The sequence below is a fragment of the Rousettus aegyptiacus genome, unplaced genomic scaffold (assembly GCF_014176215.1).
Source record: "Rousettus aegyptiacus isolate mRouAeg1 unplaced genomic scaffold, mRouAeg1.p scaffold_m13_p_9, whole genome shotgun sequence".
NCBI classification, from domain to species: domain Eukaryota; kingdom Metazoa; phylum Chordata; class Mammalia; order Chiroptera; family Pteropodidae; genus Rousettus; species Rousettus aegyptiacus.
Window position 1 is genome coordinate 76,652,889 of NW_023416312.1, and position 13,999 is coordinate 76,666,887.

The 13,999-nt window shown below is 37.4% G+C and overlaps 1 protein-coding gene across 9 annotated transcripts in view; it reads left to right on the top strand.

Annotated features, from left to right (window-relative positions):
- GRIA3 (glutamate ionotropic receptor AMPA type subunit 3) overlaps positions 1-13,999 on the top strand; it is a 346,637-nt gene that overhangs the window by 253,849 nt on the left and 78,789 nt on the right. For all 9 annotated transcript variants that reach the window (XR_004952901.1, XR_004952902.1, XR_004952903.1 and 6 more), the window contains 3 exons: positions 1,282-1,386; positions 2,280-2,387; positions 3,549-3,755. Coding sequence is in view for 6 of the 9 variants with exons in the window: in XM_016136089.2 (XP_015991575.1) it covers positions 1,282-1,386; positions 2,280-2,387; positions 3,549-3,755 (420 nt within the window). In the remaining 3 variants the exon portion in view is untranslated. The remainder of the gene's footprint in view (positions 1-1,281; positions 1,387-2,279; positions 2,388-3,548; positions 3,756-13,999) is intronic.

Here is a 13,999-nt window from a genome sequence, read left to right on the forward strand (position 1 = left end):
TGAACAAGTCCCCTTCACTTTAAAAAGATGCTCCCTAATATTTGCCATCAATTTTCTTTTCTGCAGCATAAGCCCATTACCACTTCTGACTTGCTTAACAGCTTGACACTATCTATAAGTGATGAAAAGTATTCCATCCTTTCATCCTAGGAGAATGAGATTCTTTTCTTTGAAGAAAATGCCTCAACCTTCACTCGCCAGATGAGTATTCAAGTGGATAACAATACTAGCTTATATTTATTCAGGGTCTCCCATGCAGAATTCCTGAGCTGTAAAATAGGTTAAAAAAAAACCTTCTCTACTCAGCAAATATGGCCTCTCATTAGTTTATAATACTGGGCGCAGACCCAGGAAAAATTGTCACATACATGAATCTGCATTTGGCATCCCTAATAGGTGTCTAGACTATTCCAGTATCTCCAGTATCTCTAGCTTTCTTATCTAGTACTCCATACTCCTGATTCCTTAGACTTAACCAATCTCATCAGTCTATGGATTATCCCTCCATTACCTAGCTCTCTGCTATCTTTCTGTATCTGGGCATAGGTTAAATAAAAAGAAAAACTCATACCTGTTACCATGGTAGCTGGTGAATGTGTAACCCTTTTAACAAACAGAGCTAAATTTGTTTTAACAGCAATTAATACAGCTACCATGTATTTTAAAGCTTACTACATGACAAACACTATTCTAAACATTACATATGTATAACTCATTTAATCCTCCCAACAATTCAGAGGGATAGGTACTTCTAGGATTTCCCATTTTACAGATTAGGACATTGAGATACAAAAGTATTAAGGACCATACCCAAGGTCACACAGTTAGTGATAAAGCTAGGTAAGATATGAATCCACAAGGTCCAGAGCCCATGTTACTAAAGCCAGTTTATGTTCAGATATTGGGAATACTAAAATAAGACAAATCCACAGCCTCCAAAGAACTCACAGTTTAGAAGAATGCATTACCCTAATTAAGACTACTCTTCAGGTTACTTCTTTAAAAAGAGACTAATGGTGGAAATTTTAGGCCCTTGAAAAAGTGGTGGTAGGGCCCTTACTGTATCAAACCCACTCAAAGCTTTATAATTAAAAGGCATACCTAGAAAATACTGGAGAGGAAATGAAGGTCTGTGTAGACATGAGTTGGTAGCTATATAGCTCAATGACTCAAGATAAAAGTTCATCAAAACTTCAAGATCCATCAGAGGACTTCATCCCAGATACCTAGAAGGTAGTAATGTGGTGCTCTTTTTCATTTTTACATTTTCCTTTCTACCAGGTGCAGGTACAAGGAATGACTGGAAACATCCAATTTGACACTTATGGACGAAGGACAAATTATACCATTGATGTGTATGAAATGAAAGTCACTGGCTCTCGAAAAGTAAGTAACTAAAACATATCAAAAAAAAAGTCTTTCGAAAGGTGATAGTACTCAGATGCAAGAAAATAGGTGTTAGGAAACATGCACAAAGCAAATTACCACATATTTTTGCCTTTCCTTTCAGTGAATAGTGTAGATGTGATGCAGAGTTGTTTAGTAATCAGTGCTCCATCTACACAGTTTAGAAGGAGGTTAGTTCTATAAGTGGTAGTAGCCTCAACATTTATTAACAGCTTCCTACATTAAAGGGAAGGAATCACAAATTTTGCCGCATGTTTTTGTTTAAACAAAAGCTGCCAAGGTACACATGGGTTTAGCAACAGAATTAGAAAATAGGTATGCCCTCATTTTGACAACTCACCCACCAAAAGAGACTATGAACAAAGTACCTTTCTCTACAGCTAAATGTCATAATGACCATTTTGCTTCTATCATACTAATAGTTGAGTTAGGCATGAAGTGAGGATTTAATAGCCATTGATAAAACCTCAGAACATAAAATATTTTGTGTCCTTTCTACAGGATACTCAACTTGTTTCCCACCCCCACATCCCAGCTTTTCTACAGTTCAAAGCAGAGTATTTTTCTGCTATATGAGTTTAAAGGAAAAAAAGACAGATCATCTTATGGTGGGCTTAATTATTTTACAAAATATCAGTAAAAGTGAGGTGGAGTTGGGAACCTCCAGGATGAAGGAACAGCACATTTTTATATGTCAGTGTTGGGGCCCTGATGAGAATGGCAAGACAGAGGGAGACGTCAATCCTTGTAAAGCTCAAGCGACTAAAAAAGAAAAAGAAAAAAAAAAGTTTATTCCACAACAGCACATGAATTTCATGGCATACTTTTTGAGTAAAAAACAGACAACCAGGTCAAATATCTGTTCTTTCTAGGCTGGCTATTGGAATGAGTATGAAAGGTTTGTGCCTTTCTCAGATCAGCAAATCAGCAATGACAGTGCATCCTCAGAGAACCGGACCATAGTGGTGACTACCATTCTGGTGAGTATGGACAGAAGGTAGTTGGACTCTGTACATTAAGGCTTCTGCTCTCTGAAAGCATTATTCAGCCAATAGGAAAGACAAGTTCAAGCAGTGAAAACTTCCAACAGATCAGCTTAGGAACCTCTTAAAATATCTTGCCATTATGATGAATTGAATGTCATTTTAAAAAAGAAAAATAATAGGAATTTGGAACTGGTTCAGATATTCTCCTCTTTACCCACCTCTTTCTACTCTGGGACTGACGTTTCATCTGAACTTGAAATTTAATTCTTCACCATGTGGAAGACAGCATTGCGTGGAGGAGAGAGTAGAATGGGGTTCCAATATTAGGTCTACCAGTAGTAGACCAGTAAACTTGTGCTTAATTTTGCAAGTCACAACTTCTCTGAGCCTCAGGTTGTTTTTTTTTTAATTTATGAATAAGTATAATAATCTCTTACTAATGTCGTAGGACCATTTAAGGACAATATTCACCATGTAAAGATTTTCTGCAAAATTCAAAGCACTATTGAAATGTGAGATAGTATTCTCATTTCATTTTAAAATGTTTTTCTAAAATCTGGTATAATTTTACTAAATAAAGTAGAAACCTTGGTTAAAAATGAGTATAACACTAGGTCTGAAATTATGATTAATTAAATGGAAATTTGGCCAAAGTTTACCATTTATTTAAACATACATATCAAATACTTTGTCCTAGGTACTGTATTAGGCCCTGCGGATGTAAAAATGAATAAGCCACAGACTCTGACCTCACAAAGATCACAGGCCTCCCTAGGGCTTGCCTGGGCCAGCCATGGTTCCTATGTGGTAAACTCCAAGGAATCAAAGGCAGTTCAACTTCATTTAACTAAGGGAAATACCTCTACCTGGTTTGACTAAATCAAAAACTTTACAGGTAGAAACTGGTCCCTCTTTCAAACTCAAAAATAACAAATTCTTCTCTACTTCCTTAAATCATTAGCTAAGGACTCCAAGGAATATGCAGCCTAGTGAATAGTTGATTAAGGCTATTCTGTTTATTAAGAAAAAAATTGTGTCTCTTTTCAGACACCAAAGTTCAATAGCCATGGTGGGGAGGGCACTTCATGATTACATTTATCATCTCTTAGAAAAATGTATAAGAGTAATCTTTTGATCTTCCTTCTGGTCCTAAAGGAATCACCGTATGTAATGTATAAGAAGAACCATGAGCAACTGGAAGGAAATGAGCGATATGAAGGCTATTGTGTAGACTTAGCCTATGAAATAGCCAAACACGTAAGAATCAAATACAAATTGTCCATTGTCGGCGATGGAAAATATGGTGCAAGGGACCCAGAGACTAAAATATGGAATGGCATGGTTGGGGAACTTGTCTATGGTGTAAGTTCTTTTCAACTCTATTTTCATTTACTTTTATGTTTTCCAATTAACAAAGAGGATTTAATTTTTGAGTGTGATACTTATCCAATTATATCATTTTCATATGATCTGTAAGAAAAATGGTTTTCTTCTACAGTTGAATTTTGTCAAAGTAGCTTGTCAATAGTGTCCTTTGGGCAATAAGATTATTTTACTAAAAGGAAAGTAGAATTGGGAGACTGTGTTTGGCAACATTAAGCACAGCCTGCTCTCTATTGAAAATCTCTTCCTTCTGTATTCCCTGTCTTAGGCAGCAGAATCACCACCAACCTAGTTGCCTAAGCAACCTGATTATCTATTCTCATCGCTTCCCTCATATTTAGTCAGTCACTATGTCCTATCAATTCTAGTCTTATGTCTCTCAAATCGAGACACACTTCATTCCCACCATCATCATCTTAGTTAAGGCTATTACCACTTGTTAGTCATTTAACTGGTTGCCCTGCCACTGCTCTTATCTTGGCAAATAAGATCTTCACATTATTGTAACTTGCCACTTTGAGAATAAGTTCCTAAGTTCCTTAGGATGGCAAATAAGGCACTTCAATATCTGGCACCTGCCTACCTCTCTAGCTTCATCTTGTACTCTTTCCCCTTCACATTCAATGTTTCATCTATAGCAAAGAATGTGTTGTTCCCTGAAGGTGCCCATCTTTCACTTAGGGGATGCCTGCAAGTGCTTTTGTCACTCTGAGCTAGCTAACATCACCTACAAGTTCTCCAGAACTTAGAGGTGTCACCTCTTTCAGGAAGCCTTCTCTCATCCCATTTACCCACCTGCTGTCTGGTTAGGTGCCCCTGCTTTTTGCTTCCTTAGAGTAATTTTTGCTTTCTTATAATATCTTTGTACTTGTATTATAATGATCTGTTTAAAAATTCAATTGTCTCAACTCAACTATGAACTTCTTGAGAACAAGTATTTATTTTAATATCTCAGAACCTGGAACATAATGAAAATTCAACAAATATTTGTTGAATAAATTAATGAATGAACAGAATGGCTTTATCAAGGGTTTGTCCATTGGCCAAGTACAAAAGAATTTTACCAATAATTAGGGCCTTTCAGAAGGGTATAGCAGTATCTTTAGAGATCCTCAATGGCTTTGCTTTAAAGGGTTTTGGCCTCTGATTATGAATTTCAGATCTTGGGCCACCTAGTAAGGCATATGGAGACAAGCAGAACTGGGCATAAGAACAGCCCACTGGATGAACCAGCCACTAGAGAACTACCCAAGTAGCAAAGGTTGTAACAGACAGACAACAGGTTAGAAAACAGAGGAATCTAGGGGGTAGATATACTGAAAAGAAGCTGTTAAGAAGCAAACATCGAAGTTACCTATTAAATTGAGGTTCAAGATATAGATTCCAGTGCTCGGAATGGGTATTAGCAAGAATATAGTATAGCTATCCAATCATAAAATAGTATTGGGGTTGCTAAATAAGTTTATAGAACAGGTCTTCAGGAACAAGCACAAAGGCAGAAGCTCATTTCTAAACATAAGGTCGTATAAAGGGAATTAAGGCTTAAAATTAGATGGACCTCAAGTATCAAACCTAGGACAACATCCTCTGGTCAGACAAGCAGCAAGGTAATTTGAACCTTAGCCCCCAGCTATGGTGCTGGAGCCAATTATCTACTATCTTGGGTCAATGTTAGTCCTGAGAACTGAGGCAAGGCTGAGTTTCAGGTGAGATTCAAGTGAATCCAGTTATGAGAAGTAGAATAACTTCTAATGCCAGAGAGAGGGGCCTGAGCAAAGGGCAGAGCACCTATCATGCTCTCCAAGGACGCTGAGAAGTTCTGACCTCTTATTTTATGATAATCAAATCTTCTCTTTTTTTCCTTCTTCTTTCCAATGCTCAGGCTCCAAAAGTTTCTGTCTTGCTCACAGCTTTTTCCTGCTCTTAGCACATCATTTGTTATATAGTAGATAATCACTTTTTGCTCTAATAAGTAAATGCCTAGAATGCAGTAATTCTCAGCCAATATGTATTAAATTGAGTTCATGGTAGGAGATGATAATCTTATAATGTCGTTGTTGTCATTATTATTATTAGCTACTATTTGTGGCATATCTCCTGGTTGCCAGATACTCTGCTAAGTGCTTTACAGACATTATGTAACTTAATTTTCACAACATACCTCCAAGGGAGGTGCCATTGTTATCATTCTACAGAAGAGAACATTGAAGCCTAGAGAGGTAAAGTCTCATGCCAAGATCAAACAGCTTATAGCAAATCAATAATTTGAACCCAGGTCTCTGACTATGACATCCATGTTCTTTAACCATTGCTCTTTATTAACCAACAGCCAAAGTATTGTTTCAGTGCCATCCCATCCCAAAAAAGAGTTGAAATTTATTATAAAGGCTCCTGGTGTCTTAGCCATTCTGAGAAGAGTGGCCACAGAAGCATGGCAAGGACTTTAAGGTGTCAGTTTTCACTGGGCAAAGGTAGAGCTGACATGAGTTCTACCAGCCCATCATGACTCAATAGCCAGAGATCTCTATTGTCTCAAAAGAAAACCCATCATACTCTATAAATAGTTCAGTGCCCTCTTGGCATTGAGCAGGACATTAGACACAGCCATGTAGAGCAAGGCAGATTTACTGACACTGTTCAGACAAAAACCAGCTTTCTCACTGGGTTTTGGTCTCTCTTCTGGCAGTCTTCTTTACCATATTCTCTTCTTCTTTCCAATTTGTGTATGTGTGAGGGAGCTTGAGAATTAGAGAGCCCTTTATTTGTTTAGTAATTTAGAAGTCATTTTTCTGATGCTGCATAGATAAAAAAAATTCTGAAGGATCCTTCCCATCTTTTCCCTCAAGTTCTTTCTACTAAAGACAAAAATAATAGCCATGGAAGGCTCTTTCAGAAATTTCCATCTCTCTCCCCTGACCTGGAACAAGTTTCTAATGCTTTCTGGGATTATAGCACAAGGTGATTCCAGGAAATTGAGAGCAAACCAACCCATTTTAGTGGACTGCCAAATTTTACTTTCTTCTAAAACCAGTGCCTATGAAAAATGGACATTCTTGTCATGCTTGAAGAGCTCTCTGTTAGGGAGTATCATGATTTCATAAGCTATATGTGTCTTCATCTTCATTTAGAAGTTTTAATCTTTCAGCATTAGAAAGTTTTCAATTCCTCTATCATTGATAGAAATGGAGAAAAGTGAAAACACAGGCATTTGTTTCTGGCAGGTCTGGTCTCTTGTGGTTTGCAAGATGCTTAAGAAAAAGGACAGAAAATCCCCAGTGATTTCCCTAAGTGCTTAATAAGCAAAAGGAGGGGGAATGTGAAACTATTTCCTACAATGAACATGAAAACTACACAGATAGGTACTGCTTTATCTTTAGGGTATTTTCTCTTATGCTTTAAGTATGTAAAACAGATCACAGTCGAGGGGAAAATAAAGAAAGGCAGAAATGAAAAAATGTTTTGCAAAGGAGATTTAAATATCTGCCATAAGTCTAAAGAAAGAATCAAAATGGATTAAATTTGCTAAAGAATAAAGAAGCCAATCAGCCTCTTTTCAGATGATTTCTAAATGGTCTTTTTTCCTCTAAAGAAAATCAAATCAAGATTGATGTTTGGGGTACCTTGTATCCCTAAGAAGTCTATTTTTGAAACAAACGTCAGTAGGACACAATGTGCCCCATTATAAAAGCTCTTCAGAACATTATGGACTTGAAACTGTCTACCTGCTTTTACCAGTTTTGATTTTAAGCTGGATGTCTGTAACATCACAACATGGTAATTGACTCCAAGTCAAATGATTTGTAGACCACAAGTTTTTCTGGCTCCCCAATAGCATGAGTTTTAACAGGACATTTAAAAACATTTTTTTCTAGCAAAGTTCTTAGCCATGCTTTAGCCTACCTTTTCATTCATTTTACAGATAAATATAGGGACCAGCCAGGACCAGACATTAGAACTGCCCATTGGGTAAACCAGGAAACCAAAAGCCTGATGTAGGACAGGAATGACAGGAATGATGGCAAGTATTGTGGCAAGGTCAAAAAAATAATCACACAGTTTGGCAGAGCTTAGACTATAACTCAGGTTTCATGAATCCTGATCCAGTTGTCTATCCATTGTGTCATATTGACTCAGTTTACTAAGTTTGTCAGACTATAGGAAGATTGGTGTTGTATCGGATATAGCATCCCTACTTGACTTTAAGGGGTTTCCAATCTTGTTGAATTATATGCTTTTCCATTCAACATACCCCTCTTGCTTACCTGTGCCCTCCAGGATAATGTAACATACATCTCCAGTTATCATTTGAAATATTTGAAAACTCAGTGTAGACATCAGGGGGTTTCTGTCCTTTAAAAATAGATATAACTTAACAGAAAAAGAGTCAAGAAAAGGGCCAGAATAAAATCAAGATCCTAATTGACAAAAGGACACCTCCCAACATGCTGCTGTCATGTTCCTTATGTTTCTAGCACTTAGAACTAAGGATAAAGATGGAGAGGTGGAAGGCAGGTAGCTGCTTTGAGAAAATCCAAACTACTGTGAAGACTGGCACCTCTGGCTTAGAAGAAAGCAGAGAGCTTGGGGATGAAGATGGGGTTGAGGATGTTTGATTCCAGGTTACATCCCTTGGGCATCCTCAGACTCCTTCACACTCCCAGGACAAATGACAATTTTATAGATGCTATTCGCACTGATATTTCTCTACTTAAAAGAAATTATCTCTTAGGTTGTCACTATCCTAAGATAGATTTATTTTCCATTAAGAAAGACATAAAGTCGATCTGTCCTTCCAGCTAAAAGGCAGAGAAGCAAGAGTGCAGTAACAGATGCTGTGTTCTATTCTTCAGGTGATTATATTTGGCTTTGGCAGAAAAGCTGATGGTTTGATGAAAATGTCTCTCTCTTTCGAATGATGCATATGAACTCCAGGAAAGACCATTAAAGACTCATGGAAGTCTGCCATTCTGAGCTGAGAGGTTGGGGAAATATTTCCAAGCATATTTAGTTTCACAAGGCCTTTACCCAGATCCAGAGACACTTCTTTATCTTCATTTTGTCTTTAACTCTCTCAGTTCCCGCAAAGAAAAGGAGCCCTAACCAGGAGATCCAGATTGGGACTTCTGTTCTAGATAAAGAAACAAGAAGACCCTGTTTGACACTGCTTGTTGTTGCACAGTTTTAAATAGACCTTATCTCTTTATCCAGATCTTAACAATTGCAAACAGTAAATATCGCACAAAGTACAGCCAGTAAAGCAGTTTACATCTTGTCCCCCGACATGCAGTTATTATATTCCCATTGTCTAGTTTGATTCTGCCCCACTCCTTTTCCAACATGTTTAAGCTTTTCAATGGAAATGTCTGCCAAAAGCTACTAGAAGCTTATGGTTGATCCAGAGATAAAACAGGTCATGTGTCTTCTCTCAGATAACATACAATATTGTGTGCATTATATGCCAGTACATTACCTACCTCCTCTCTCCCGCACTTTGCTTTCAGAAAGTGCTGTAAAATGGTGACTGACAAACTACTGCTCATGCAGTCTCCAGGTTGGTTCCAACTTTTGTATCAGATAATCAGATGAAAATACTTTTAAGCTATAACATAAGCCTTTCAGCTTAAAAAAGATTTTAATGACATTTAAACTGACATTTCTGTCTCAAACTTGTCAGATTCTTAAGTGCATCATTCATATACATATGAGTTGGTCAGGTTTTAAGTTTTATGAAATTTATGACTTTGGCAATCTACCTATGAAAAGGATTATAAACCCCCTCAAGCTAAATCCTCTCCAATAATGCAGTTGCTGCTGGTTTGCCACTGGTGAGTGGAAAAATCAAATCTAATTTGGCGTGTTTACTGAGCCCACATAGCTACTCTTAAGCTGCTTGATTAAAATACTTTAAGTAGTCGAAATGTAAGCAAAAGCCCTAGCAAAGTCTTTCCCTGAGCTTTTTATTTGCTGCGTTTTGTTTATCACTTGAAACACCCTCATACCACCTACTTACCCACTGAGGTTTCTTAAAATGACTTCCTTACTGCTAGCACAGACAGAGGCTTGGGGACAAAAGGCCACTAGACAGGTTCAGGACACCACAAGTAAAACACTTCATTTACTGAGTCAGAAGTTCGCCTACTCCCTAGCCCCATGGATAATTTTTAACACTCTCTCCCAGCTACGACTGGTTTTCATAAGGAGCAGAAACCAGAAAAGGAATGCCATTTGGGGAGTTGCCTTTTTCACTTTTTCATCAGTGATGGCCTCCTAAATCTTTAATTTACCTTGGAAGTGACCTTCCCCATTATCTACTTACTATGGCAGTCCCAGGAGAGCTAAATGGGTATGTTCTGACACTAGTTACCTGCTCCTCTCAACTTCTTTAATATTCATGTGGATACCTCCCTAGATATTATGCCAAGCAGGTCCTGAAATAATCAACTCTCACAACTTCTTTTTCATATGGTGGAGGGGATAATGGTGGTAGAAGGCAAGGGCTTCTTCAAGGCTGGCTATGAGCTGATATGACAGTTTTGTTGCTTTGGTCTCACCAAGCACATACAAGGTGAAAGAGTTTGCCTGGAGGCTTGATCAGTAGCCCCCTTCCCTTCTATTAGTCGATCCTTCTTCCACCTTTCTGCCTTTTGTATTTTTTCTGTCTGTAACAGGTTTATTTTTCAATTACAGTTGACATCTATACAACATAATCATTAGATATTTATATAACTTACAAAGCGATCACCCATTAAGTCTAGTTAGTACCCATCTGACATGTAATAGGTCTTTTTTAAGGTTCAGCATGGGAATTCTCAATTTGGAGTCAGGTCTACATCAAAAAGGCTTAACTGACCACAGATTTGGTGCTGTTCTTCACTGAGGGAGCACTCTCCAAAAAACAAACTCCACCTTCTTTGAAAAAGCTCCTTAGAAAGAAACAATTCAGAAAAGGTAGAAAAGCTAAGCTGAGGGGGAAAAAAGACAAGTTCTTGAGGAGAGCAGGTTTTTCCTGTTGTCTTGTGTCAAAAGTACTTCGCACTAGGAATGGCTTCCTTCAAGAATTTGTTCTTTTGCTGCATATTCCTGGGAACCAGATGTTACCTGTCTCTTATTAGTATTTAGCTTTGCTCATCATCTGGTGGGTGTTTCAATTACAGAGTTAGGTTTTTTTTCTCTTAAAGGATATCGAGGTTCTCAAACTCTTTTCCCTATCTATTGGAAAAAGAGCCTAATTCCCCTAAATTCAGGCCAAAGCGATTTTTTCACACAAATGCTCTTTATTTCTTCTTCCCAAAATAAAGAAATGGTGATTTCTCTTAGAACTATCAATTATTTACACTTAAAAGATCACAAACTATTTAAATTAAGTAATTAAATTCAAATGAGATCAAATGTGAAATTCTACTACTGGGGACATTTTCACATTCTAAGCAGGAGGCAAAAATATGTTGGCAAGGACAAAAAGAGGCTTTATCTGTGAATTCTCTTGGCACGACAAGGCTCTTTCTAGCTGATTCAGACTCTCTCTGCCAAAAAATTTTAAAAACCCACTATCTTTCTGGCCAATTCTATTTTTCTTAGTAGCTTTTGTTTCTAGGACCAGGTCTGGCCCTAGGCAAAAGGGTAAAATAGACAAAAATTTGGCTTTGGCTTCCCTCCAGTTAGAAATGTAGAACTAGTGATTTAGGAGTTAGCTGCAATGAGGAAAGAGGTGAAGCCATAAATTGTAATGCTGAAGGGGGAAAAGTGAAGAACAGAACCTTAAAGGAGTCTTGTTTATTCCACAAATCTTCAATAATTATCTTCTAAGCCAGACCCAGTGAGTCAACTGTGGAGTGCAAAGTTACACCTTCACCGAGAAGGCAGAACTGGGGGTGGGGCAAGGGGAAGCCAGAGAAGGAACATTTAGAGAAGTAGGAGAACCCATCATTTTCAGTATCAGAGAGCCACTAGAAGGGTGTCTACAGACATACCTCGTTTTATTGCACTTTGCTTTATTGTGCATCACAGATGTTTTGTTTCTTACAAATTGAAGGTATGACTTCCTTTATTGCAATACTCACTTTAATGCAGTGGTCTGGAACTGAACTTGGAATATCTCTGAGGTATGCCTGTATAGTGCAAAAGGTCAGTGGTGTCACATAAGCAATTGATGTCTGAGGGAAGGTCTTTGAATTTGGTAACCAAGTATATAGTTCAAGAAGCAATTTCAGTAAATTGGAGGGGATGGAAGTTTGACCACAGGTGTATAAGGATAAAGTGGTGTTAAAATCAAGAGATAGTAAAGGCGTATTTTCCAAGAAGATTGGTGATGATAGTAAAAGATGTCATATGATTAAGGAGGTAGTAGGATCAAAAGAAGGTGGGGTTTTTTTTTCATTTTTATTCGTCAGTAAACAGAATCACCTGAATATGATTTTAAGTGAACAAGATCAGTCAATGGTTTTCAAATTACAGCAAACATTAGAATCACCTGAATGACCACCTAAGTCCCACCCCCAGAGTTTCTTATTTCATACATTTAGGGTGGGGCCTGAGAACTGGCATTTCTAACAAGTACCCAGGTGACTCTGATGCTGCTAGTTCAGGGAACTACATGTTCATAACTGCTGGCATAGAATGAGAAGGAGAAAAAATAGTAAAAGAGAATAAATAGAGCTAAGTTTTAAGAAGAGACAAAAGAATATGGTATGCAAAGAATAAGTAAAACAAATCTTAGAGTTCATTTTTGATGACATAAGAATGATAGAAGGAATGGATGAAGATACAGCAATATGTTGAGAAAGAGGGCGGTGATGTGATAGAGCTCATATTAGATGGCTTCCATCTTAGTAAAGAGGGAAGATCATCTGCAGGGAGAGTAGGACTGATAAGGATTAGGGGCTGGGAAAAGTTTAGAATAAGCTTCATTCACAGACATAGAGGAGAATCAGCTTTAGGGTGATAGATGATGCATTTAATTTTAGAAATGGTGAGTTTGCGATGGTAGTGAGCCATCAAGGTAGATTTGGTCAGCAGGCTTTTCACTTCAGTAAGTGCTTACTTTCTACAGCTTCCATTTGAATATAGGATGTCCTCCATGAGGGTAAGGATTTTTGTCTGTTTTGTCTGTCTTGCTCACTGCCTCATCCCTAGCACAAAGAATAGTGCTTGGCACAGAATAGATACTAAAACATGTACTGTAATGAACCTGAGAGGGGTTGACTGAGGTTGTTATTGTACATGAAAGTAGTGTATATAGAAACTTGCAAGTATCTATGGATTAGAACATTATTGTGGTTAAGAGAGTGAGTTTTGGAATCTGAAAATTAGGGTTCTAATCCTAGCCTCTTAGTGCCTCAGTTTCCCCTTCTCTAACATGGGAATGATCATATACCAACCACAAGGTTGCTATGAGAATTAAATCAGATAATATAGACAAAGTGCTTAGCACAATACCTCACACAAACTAAGTACTGAATAAATGTTAGCTGGCTGTTTATTATCTACATGTCTCCTGAAATTAATTAAGAAGTGTTTCTTAACCAGTTTGAGTCAAGGTAGTAAAAATCATTTCTTTGAAAACATTATCTCAGACTTCATCATTCTCTCCCCACCTTTACCCACTGGTAGGGATATTGAGGCATAACTCTAACATAGCAAAAATTATCATCAAAATTGGTGTTTTCACTTCATATCTGAAATACCATCCAAAAGCATCTCCTTGGTCAGAAACATTTTTCTAGGTATGCATTTTAAGTCCTGGCTTCAGACTAAAACTTACTACTGTCATAAAGGAACAATTGTGGAAGACAAAAGAAGTACAGAAATTCCATGCCTATTTTCATGGAGAGAATATAAAAACATTGTCTGCCTTTGCCAGAGCTAATTATGCAGTGTCCTACTGACACATTTATTTTATTGATGTAAGTACTACACTGATATTTATCATTAGAACTGATGGCTTACTATATAAATTAATATGCATTCTAATAGCTGTTTTGCTCTTATAATTACCCATGCAGAATTTTTATGTTTGCCTACATAAGCCCATTGAATTATATTCAATAATCAACAACTTATTTTTAGGCATTATGATTTCTTTAGTTTAAGATCTGTTGCAGTGATTGATACAAAAATAGAATTTCGAGTCTATACCTTTAAAGATCCTGTATGTTAATAGGCTTACTCTCAAAAAAATAATTCAAGAATAATAGCAAACTCTCAAGTAGTCTTGTATTGCACCT